General features: G+C 49.3%; 1 protein-coding gene across 1 annotated transcript; it reads right to left on the reverse strand.

Annotated features, from left to right (window-relative positions):
• Nucleotides 1-5,745: 5,745 nt before the first annotated feature.
• Nucleotides 5,746-8,348, reverse strand: LOC136581157 (interferon lambda-2-like). Its single transcript, XM_066582140.1, has 5 exons — nucleotides 8,208-8,348; nucleotides 7,496-7,573; nucleotides 7,265-7,408; nucleotides 7,081-7,161; nucleotides 5,746-5,844 (listed from the first exon to the last, which is right to left on the reverse strand). The coding sequence occupies exons 1-5, from the start codon at nucleotides 8,346-8,348 to the stop codon at nucleotides 5,746-5,748; spliced, it is 543 nt and encodes a 180-aa protein (XP_066438237.1).
• Nucleotides 8,349-10,704: the final 2,356 nt, after the last annotated feature.

Below are 10,704 nucleotides of genomic sequence, written 5' to 3' on the forward strand. Positions count from 1 at the left end.
GTGTGGGCACAGGCCGAGCTCCTGATTCAGGTGTATCGCAGCCGACTGCTGCGGGATTAGGAGAGAGCCACGTTTCTGGCGTCCCCACATTCATCTCACAATTAATGGGTCCACGCGGTAGACCTTTATTAGAAACTGAGCAGTGTGAGCAGGTCCTGTCGTGGATGGCAGAAAGTGCATCCAGCAATCTATCGAACACCCAGAGTTCTGCGCCGTTCACTGCTGCAACTCTGAATCCTCTGGCTGCTGCTCCTCCTTCCTCCCAGCCTCCTCACTCCATTACAATGACACATTCTGAGGAGCAGGCAGACTCCCAGGAACTGTTCCCGGGCCCCTGCCCAGAATGGGCAGCAAGGGTTCCGAATCCTCTCCCACTAGAGGAGTTTGTCGTGACCGATGCCCAACCTTTGGAAAGTTCCCGGGGTCCGGGGGATGAGGCTGGGGACTTCCGGCAACTGTCTCAAGACCTTTCAGTGGGTGAGGAGGACGATGACGATGAGACACAGTTGTCTATCAGTGAGGTAGTAGTAAGGGCAGTAAGTCCGAGGGAGGAGCGCACAGAGGATTCGGAGGAAGAGCAGCAGGACGATGAGGTGACTGACCCCACCTGGTTTGCTACGCCTACTGAGGACAGGTCTTCAGAGGAGGAGGCAAGGGCAGCAGCAGGGCAGGTTGCAAGAGGCAGTGCGGTGGCCGGGGTAGAGGCAGGGCCAGACCGAATAATCCACCAACTGTTTCCCAAAGCGCCCCCTCGCGCCATGCCACCCTGCAGAGGCCGAGGTGCTCAAAGGTCTGGCAGTTTTTCACTGAGAGTGCAGACGACCGACGAGCAGTGGTGTGCAACCTTTGTCGCGCCAAGATCAGCCGGGGAGCCACCACCACCAGCCTCACCACCACCAGCATGCGCAGACATATGATGGCCAAGCACCCCACAAGGTGGGACGAAGGACGTTCACCGCCTCCGGTTTGCACCGCTGCCTCTCCCCCTGTGCCCCAACCTGCCACTGAGATCCAACCCCCCTCTGAGGACACAGGCACTACCGTCTCCTGGCCTGCACCCACACCCTCACCTCCGCTGTCCTCGGCCCCATCCACCAATGTCTGGCAGCGCACCGTCCAGCCGTCGCTAGCGCAACTGTTGGAGCGCAAGCGCAAGTACGCCGCCACGCACCCGCACGCTCAAGCGTTAAACGTGCACATAGCCAAATTTATCAGCCTGGAGATGCTGCCGTATAGGGTTGTGGAAACGGAGGCTTTCAAAAGTATGATGGCGGCGGCGGCCCCGCGCTACTCAGTTTCCAGTCGCCACTACTTTTCCCGATGTGCCGTCCCAGCCCTGCACGACCACGTCTCCCGCAACATTGTACGCGCCCTCACCAACGCGGTTACTGCCAAGGTCCACTTAACAACGGACACGTGGACAAGCACAGGCGGGCAGGGCCACTATATCTCCCTGACGGCACATTGGGTGAATTTAGTGGAGGCTGGGACAGAGTCAGAGCCTGGGACCGCTCACGTCCTACCCACCCCCCGAATTGCGGGCCCCAGCTCGGTGGTGGTATCTGCGGCGGTGTATGCTTCCTCCACTAAACCACCCTCCTCCTCCTCCTCCGCAACGTCTGTCTCGCAATCAAAATGTGTCAGCAGCAGCACGTCGGCAGCAGTCGGTGTCGCGCGGCGTGGCAGCACAGCGGTGGGCAAGCGTCAGCAGGCCGTGCTGAAACTACTCAGCTTAGGAGATAAGAGGCACTCGGCCCACGAACTGCTGCAGGGTCTGACAGAGCAGACCGACCGCTGGCTTGCGCCGCTGAGCCTCCAACCGGGCATGGTCGTGTGTGACAACAGCCGTAACCTGGTGGCGGCTCTGCAGCTCGGCAGCCTCACGCACGTGCCATGCCTGGCCCACGTCTTTAATTTGGTGGTTCAGCGCTTTCTGAAAAGCTACCCATGCTTGTCATACCTGCTCGGAAAGGTGCGCCGGCTCTGCGCACATTTCCACAAGTCCCACACGGACGCTGCCACCCTGCGCACCCTGCAACATCGGTTTCATCTGCCAGTGCACCGACTGCTGTGCGACGTGCCCACACGGTGGAACTCTACGCTCCACATGTTGGCCAGGCTCTATGAGCAGCGTAGAGCTATAGTGGAATACCAACTCCAACATGGGCGGCGCAGTGGGAGTCAGCCTCCTCAATTCCTTTCAGAAGAGTGGGCCTGGTTGGCAGCCATCTGCCAGGTCCTTGGAAACTTTGAGGAGTCTACCCAGATGGTGAGCGGCGATGCTGCAATCATTAGCGTCACCATTCCTCTGCTATGCCTCTTGAGAAGTTCCCTGCAAAGCATAAAGGCAGACGCTTTGCGCTCGGAAACAGAGGCGGGGGAAGACAGTATGTCACTGGATAGTCAGAGCACCCTCCTGTCTATATCTCAGCGCGTTGAGGAGGAGGAGGAGGAGCATGGGGAGGATGAGGAGGAGGGGGAAGAGACAGCTTGGCCCACTGCTGGGGGTACCCATGCTGCTTGCCCGTCATCCTTTCAGCGTGTATGGCCTGAAGAGGAGGAGGAGGATCCTGTAAGTGATCTTCCTAGTGAGGACAGCCATGTGTTGCGTACAGGTACCCTGGCACACATGGCTGACTTCCTGTTAGGATGCCTTTCTCGTGACCCTCGCGTTACACGCATTCTGGCCACTACGGATTACTGGGTGTACACACTGCTCGACCCACGGTATAAGGAGAACCTTTCCACTCTCATACCCGAAGAGGAAAGGGGTTCGAGAGTGATGCTATACCACAGGACCCTGGCGGACAAACTGATGGTAAAATTCCCATCCGACAGTGCTAGTGGCCGAAGGCGCAGTACCGAGGGCAAGGTAGCAGGGGAGGCGCAGAGATCAGGCAGCATGTACAGCACAGGCAGGGCAACACTCTCTAAGGCCTTTGACAGCTTTCTGGCTCCCCAGCAAGACTGTGTCACGGCTCCTCAGTCAAGGCTGAGTCAGTGGGAGCACTGTAAAAGGATGGTGAGGGAGTACGTAGCGGATCGCACGACCGTCCTCCGTGACGCCTCTGCCCCCTACAACTACTGGGTATCGAAGCTGGACACGTGGCCTGAACTCGCGCTGCATGCCCTGGAGGTGCTTGCTTGTCCTGCGGCTAGCGTCTTGTCAGAGAGGGTGTTTAGTGCGGCTGGGGGAATCATCACAGATAAGCGTACCCACCTGTCAACCGACAGTGCCGACAGGCTTACACTCATCAAGATGAGCAAAGCCTGGATTTCCCCAGACTTCTGTTCTCCACCAGCGGACAGCAGCGATACCTAAACAATACGTAGGCTGCACCCGCGGATGGAAGCATCGTTCTCTATCACCATCCAAAACGGGGACATTTCTGCTTCATCAATCTGTGTATAATATTCCTCCTCCTCCTCCTGCTCCTCCTCCTGAAACCTCACGTAATCACGCTGAACGGGCAATTTTTCTTAGGGCCACAAGGCTCAGTCATATAATTTTTGTAAACAATGTTTATACGTTTCAATGCTCATTAAAGCGTTGAAACTTTCACCTGAACCAATTTTTATTTTAACTAGGCTGCCTCCAGGCCTAGTTACCAATTAAGCCACATTAACCAAAGCGATTAATGGGTTTCACCTGCCCTCTTGGTTGGGCATGGGCAATTTTTCTGAGGTACATTAGTACTGTTGGTACACCAATTTTTGGGGGGCCCTCGCCTACAGTGTAATCCAATTAATTTTTTGCCCACCTGCATAAAAGCTGACGTTACATCAGCTGTGTTGGGCACTGCAATGGGATATATTTATGTACCGCCGGTGGCTTCCTGGCACCCACCCATGCTGTCGGTCCACAGGGAGTTGTAACTGCATGTGTCCACTTCTAAAGAACCCCAGTCTGACTGGGGCATGCAGTGTGGGCCGAAGCCCACCTGCATTTAATCGGACGTTACCTCAGCTGTGATGGGCACTGCAATGGGATACATTTATGTACAGCCGGTGGGTTCCAGGGAGCCACCCATGCTGTGGGTGCACACGGAATTCCCATTGCGGAGTTGTACCTGCCTGTGACTATTTATAAAAAAACGCGGTCTGACTGGGGCATGCAGACACCTTGACAGAATGAATAGTGTGTGGCACATAGGTTCCCCATTGCTATGCCCACGTGTGCAGCTCCTGATGGCGGTGGCACAGGATTATATTTCTCATTGCTTCTGTACAGCATTGTGGGCTATTGCCCCGCCCCTTTTAAAGAGGGTCGCTGCATAGCCGTGCCAACCCTCTGCAGTGTGTGCCTGTGGTTCCTCCTCATGGCAGACGCACTTATAAATAGACATGAGGGTGGTGTGGCATGAGTGCAGCTGAAGGCTGCGCAGGGACACTTTGATGTGCGCTGTGGACACTGGGTCGTGCGGGGGGGGGGGGGGGGGGGTTGGGCAGCATGTAACCCAGGAGAAGTGGCAGCGGAGTGTCATGCAGGCAGTGATTGTGCTTTGTTGTAGCTAGTGTGGTGCTTAGCTAAGGTATGCATTGCTAATGAGGGCTTTTCAGAAGTAAAAGTTGTTGGGAGGGGGGGGGGGGGGCCACTCTTGCCGCTATTGTGGCTTAATAGTGGGACCTGGGAACTTGAGATGCAGCCCAACATGTAGCCCCTCGCCTGCCCTATCCGTTTCTGTGTCGTTCCCATCACTTTCTTGAATTGCCCAGATTTTCACAAATGAAAACCTTAGCGAGCATCGGCGAAATACAAAAATGCTCGGGTCGCCCATTGACTTCAATGGGGTTCGTTACTCGAAACGAACCCTCGAGCATCGCGATAATTTCGTCCCGAGTAACGAGCACCCGAGCATTTTGGTGCTCGCTCATCTCTAATCAATATTGAACTTCATTTGCCATTTTTCTGCCCAAGCCCCTGGCTTATCTCAGTCCGTTTGTAGCCGCACATTGCCCTCCGTTGTAGCTACATGATAATTCAAGTGATTGAGGAGTTTGAGAGAAAAGAGGAAGACGATGATCAGTGACCTGGCGGATGGATACAATCATACAAATCATTAATGCAGAAGTGAAGAGGAAACATCAGACATTGTTATTATGGGATATTTTATTTAGACATTTCTTGACATTTAAAAAAATATTCATAAATAAACCAATAAATCCGCACTGAGCGATAAATAAATAAAACAACATGGAATAATCTAAATACCGATACAAATATATAATACAGGAAATAATGGATAGAAATACATAAATATGAATAAATATCATAGAATATTAATATCTCTCGGGCCGTTCTGCAGGAGGAAAAGATACTTTTAGTAAGAGAGATCCAGAAAACATCAATGACCGGAATAAACTTCTAGAGCAGCTCTTTCTTCTGTGCACAAAAATCACAGCGGGGGATTTCCTTCTTTATTTCTTATCAAGGCTTATTAGTGACCATTAATCCGAGGAAGAAGGTAACTGACTTGTGAAGTAAAACCTCCATAAAATGTACCTTCTTCAACTGAGCTTGGTGAGTGCGGAGCAGGCTCTAGATTTGTGGATTATTTATGAAGGTTCTTTGCAGTTCATTCTCATGAGCCCAACTTGGGAGTCCATGCAGGAGATTCCAAAAATGTTCAGTCTTCAACTGAGTTTGTAGAGTAAAAATCATCCTATGGATCTTCTGTGCAGCCTGATCTATATGTTCCCTAAGTTGAAGAGCATCCTCTAGACTTATGGATCTTCTGTGAAACTTCATTGTAGTTTCTTCCCATGAGCCCAACATCCAACATCTTCTACCATTAATGAGATGAGGCTGAGTAACACGGCATCCTGGAGACATTGTGGAGATGCCTACAAAATAAGATGCAAAGGCTTTGGTAATTAAGTTGTGCGCTCTGATACCATGTTTCCCTGATAATAAGCACACTGATTTTCGGGTGGAGGGCTTGAAATATAAGAAATATAAGCCCGTTTCTGAAAATAAGCCCTAAATACACTACATGTAAAAAAAAGAAAACAATACTCAACAAGCAGCTGGCGTTCGGGTCCCTCATGCTGGGCGATGGCACTGTTGCAGGCTTCCTTGTCCTCCTGCATGCCGACAGAGCAGTTCTTCCTTATAGTAGAGCTTGAATACTCCGCCTCCAGCAAGCTAATGCTCTGATTGGTTAATCGAGCATCGCGTCAGCCAATGAAAGTCGGCACTCTATTAACCAATCACAGCTATTCAATGAATGAATGTGATTGGTTAATCAAGCGCAGGCTCTCATTAGCTGACGTGGGGCTCGATTAACTAATCAGAGCATTAGCTTGCTGGAGGCGGGGTATTCAAGGCCCATTACCAGGAAGAACTGCTCTGTCAGCGTACCAGAGGACACGGAAGCCTGCAGCAGCGACAGAGACCAGCGCAAGGGACCTGAATGCCGGCTACTAGGTAAGTATTATAAGACACCCCCCAACAATTAGACACTGTGCCTCTTTGAGGCAAAAATTAATATAAAACAGTGTCTTATTTTTGGTGAAACACGATATCTACTCAAGTTTACCTGACATGGAAACCAGCTCTGATGTCATTATCTAAATCCTTAGGAGCGTCCATACAAGATGCAGATGTCTGCGTATTCTACATAAATGATAGGGATCCTCTTGGCACCTCTGACTGACCGTGGAGGCTCATACTAGTTAGCTGTGCCATAATAGGGTTCATCCTGCTCCATTCAGCACTTTGAAGAAAGTTTCGTAGGTGCCAGAGCGCTCAATAACGGATCTGTCCTATGACATCGAGTACATGAGAAGTAGAGAGTCCTTGTATTCGATAGACTTCAATTCTGTAGAGTACATTTACTGTACAATCTAATTATCCATCGATATGACCAATGTAGCACATGGTCTTTGGCACTTGGTATATCCCCATATTCCTTTACCAAGGTTTCTGAAGTCCATCTAGCACTCCAGTGATCCCTGCTCCCTTCACCCTGAAATATTTGGTCTCCAACTCTCTAAAAATTATGTCTGAGAAGTTGAATTTCCAGAATTACTCAGAAAACAGTGAAGAGAACCTTCACATTTCTCTTGTAGGACACTTACCTCGTCCATAAAATGCTGGAGATGGTGCAGCCATGGCTTCAGCTGCTTAGAGGGAATCGTATGGAATCCTGGGGACACTTTCTGTTAGAAGAAGATGATGACAAGCGATGGGTAAGTAGGTTTCATACCTACCATCTAAGAGTGTAACATGTAACAATTGAACATAAGGAGCAAAGTTACTTACACAGATCATTAGATCATCTCTCAACTGAAGGAAGATCCTGAGTGACTGGGATCCAGGATCAGCAGCCCCAGATGTGGACATGTTTTCCAGAACATCAACTGTTACTGAGACTCTTTTCAAGGTGAAGATGAGACGATCGCTGGGCTGTTAGAGGAACAATGAGGGTGAGGAGGGGTTCATGTTGTTGTATAAAGGTTGTTGGTAAGAGAAGACCGACCACTATGTACTTACCGTTAGATCACATACAGACGGCTTGTGTCTCATCATCCTTCTGTAGCATTTAATGGCATCGGTGGACATGTTCTTCTCCTGTGGACGGTTAGAGAAGCTTTATCTGATGTGGATTAAACAGTTTTTATGCATTCAAAATTAATACCTTCATTCCCCAATCCTTCAAGTAGAGTCTGACTATCAATGTCTACTGTTACCGGCTGATCAGAGGTTTAGAACCGCTCTGAGGGCCTCATGTCATCATGGATGGTAACTAGAGATGAGCGAGCGTACTCGGATAAGCGGTACTCGCTCAAGTAATTGGGTTTATCCGAGTATCGTTGTGCTCGGGGCTAAAGATTCGGGTGCCGGCACGGAGCGGGGAGGAACGGAGGTAAGATCTTTCTCTCCTTCTCTCCCGCCCGCTCTCCCCTGCTCCCCGCTGCGACTCACCTGTCAGCCGCAGCGGCACCCGAATCTTTAGCCCCGAGCACAGCGATACTAGGATAAAGCCAATTACTCGAGCGAGTACCGCTTATCCCAGTACGCTCGCTCATCTCTAATGGTAACCAATGAATGCACATATAATGATGGTTATTTTGCCCTTCCACCATCCTAATATTAATGATATAACACATAATGTCTTGTACACTGTTTGTGTGTTTCCTGACTTTTGACTCAGCCTGCAGATCTGTAAATCAGAATCCTCCCAGTATACAATCTTCCTCCTTACATGCTCATTCTGCAGCTCCTTGATCACCGTCATGTCATCAGAAGATACTGATTTATATCTGGACATCCGGCAGGGTCTCCGGAGTGGATTTGCGGTCACTGCCAGAAGTAGAATACTGAAAACCACCAGTCTGATGTCCATGGCCGGAGTATCGGTGCCGATCTGGAGATCTCTCCTCTGCTGATCTCAACTTTGTTTTAAGTCTCTCCATATTTCTCCTTTTATATTTTAGTCTCCAGGAGAGAAATTCCATCATTTTCGTGATTTGGAAGTTTCTTCTCTCTACGTTTAGAATTGAAGTAATTGCAGACAAGTGATAGCAGCCGGAGGAAGTCCTTACAACTATCAGTTTCCTTACTATACAGGTGTGATGTCAGGTAAGTGGGAGGAGCCTCACCCTTGTTACCTGACATTACCGTCTCACCTGTACAATAAGAAAACTGAAAGTTATAAGGACATCCTACGGCTGCTATCACTTGTCTGCAATTACTACAATTCTACATGTATAGAGAGGATTCCACCACATCGCGGAAATGAAGGAATTTCTCTAATGGAGACTAAAATATAAAAGGAGAAACATGGGAAGACTTAAGATGGAGTTGAGATCAGCAGAGGAGAGACACAAGACAATTGTGCAGGTGAGCATCTTCTGCTGGGTGTATATACAGAATATCAGAGCTGCAGACATTCACATGATGGATTTATGTACAATAATCATCTTATATGTAATAATGTCTTATACACAGGTTCACAGGAAGAGAAGAAAGTCTCCAGATCGGCACCGATACTCCGGCCATGGACATCAGACTGGTGGTCTTCAGTATTCTACTTCTGGCAGTGACCGCAAATCCACTCAGGAGACCCTGCCGGATGTCCAGATATAAATCCGTATCTTCTGATGACATGACGGTGATCAAGGAGCTGCAGAATGAGCATGTAAGGAGGAAGATTGTATACTGAGAGGCTTCTGATTTACAGATCTGCAGGCTGAGCCAAAAGTCAGGAAACACACAAAATGTGTCCGATAATCTCATCCTTCCATTATAGACTCTATGTCAAAAATATCAAGTACATAAAAGAAGTTGTGGTTTTGCTGCACAATTCTGCATGCAGTTACATTTTAAGGGGAACTAGAGGGTGACAACCCCTACCTACTAGTGGATGACCCGCCCCGATAAGGACGCATCCACCCTCGTGCCTGTGCCACATGCTAACCCTAGCAAATGACAAAGAAAAAACAACATAAAAGGAAACACAAAAGCTACAAAAATAAATCTCAGTAAGGAATCTCTGAACTGATACGAGCGGACCGCTGAAAGAACCACGGAAACCAGATCCAGTGACGTCCTCGCTCCACATCAGGAGACTGAACTGAAATTGATCAGCATGGAGCTCAGGTCAGGTCAGGAAGGAACTAAAACCCTCCCTTACAGCTAATACACCAAAGAAAAGTCAAAGAAGTTAAATGAACATTCGAGTTTCAAACTGACATATCAGTACCTCCGCTTCTAGAAGGGGCCTCCGGACCACCAGGGTTATGCTAATGATAGTTTTTTATGAGACGGTCTGCATTGACATGTATGCCCGGGACCCTTTCTATGGCCGGTATTTCTGCCAATGAACAATACTTTGTAGTGTGTTCCTCACATGGTGGGAGCTTATAATGCAACTAATCTCAAAATGAAGATCTCCATGCACTCTGACCGAGATCTGCGACGTGGACAAGTCTAGACTAAGTGCCCTGTTTGGTCGCACAGAAAGCAATGTCTCTGAAATCGGAACCTGCCCCTCTCCCAGACCGCTCGGACACAGAACCTAACTGCATGGGTTCCTCTACGTTTGCCGATTCCCTAGAGAACCCAGGTGCTTGTTCCCCGTGTCTTTCTCTCACAAGCCGCCCGATGCGGATGGCCAATGCCATGGCATCATCCAAATATCAAGGCGTCGGTTGTGAGATTATCAGATCGTTTATTTTATTGTTAAGGCCAAAATATAACTAGATCGTTCCATTGTATGTCGGTCGCCCAGCACCAAAATTTCGCACAAAATTACTTAATGGAAGATCTGCTCTGACGCAAAGCCCTGATCTTCCCCTCTGCCAATGACACCCTGTCCCGGTCATCGTAAATCAGTCCGAGAGCAGAAAAAAAACTATCCACAGATGACAAAACCTCGGACATGAGGAAAAAGAAAAACCCCAAGCCTGCAGGTCTTCCTAAGATCTCTAATCACGATCCCCGCTCTCTGACTCTCATTACATGAAGAGATGGGGCACAATCTAGAATACAGTCTGCAGGATACCCCAATAGAAACAAACCTCCGTCTGTCCCCGAGAATGGTTATGGCGAGTCCAGCTTTGGTTCTTTCACTGAGCTTGACTGCACCAGTTGCTGCTGCTTAATTTCAGCAACCTCAATCACCAAGGCCCTGAACTGATTGGGCAAGGTCTCTATAGGATCCATCGTACTACACCAAAGATCCTATGGAAACTGCAGAA

This window comes from Eleutherodactylus coqui, chromosome 10, assembly GCF_035609145.1.
Source record: "Eleutherodactylus coqui strain aEleCoq1 chromosome 10, aEleCoq1.hap1, whole genome shotgun sequence".
NCBI lineage: Eukaryota > Metazoa > Chordata > Amphibia > Anura > Eleutherodactylidae > Eleutherodactylus > Eleutherodactylus coqui.

Excerpts from the sequence above, each read along its gene's own strand:
- LOC136581157 (XM_066582140.1), bottom strand. The coding sequence starts at position 8,348 with ATGGACATCAGACTGGTGGTTTTCAGTATTCTACTTCTGGCAGTGACC. Across the intron at positions 7,574-8,207 it reads AGGAGCTGCAGAATGAGCAT|GAGAAGAACATGTCCACCGA; the intron begins GTAAGGAGGAAG and ends AACCGTCCACAG. Across the intron at positions 7,409-7,495 it reads CGTCTGTATGTGATCTAACG|CCCAGCGATCGTCTCATCTT; the intron begins GTAAGTACATAG and ends TTCCTCTAACAG.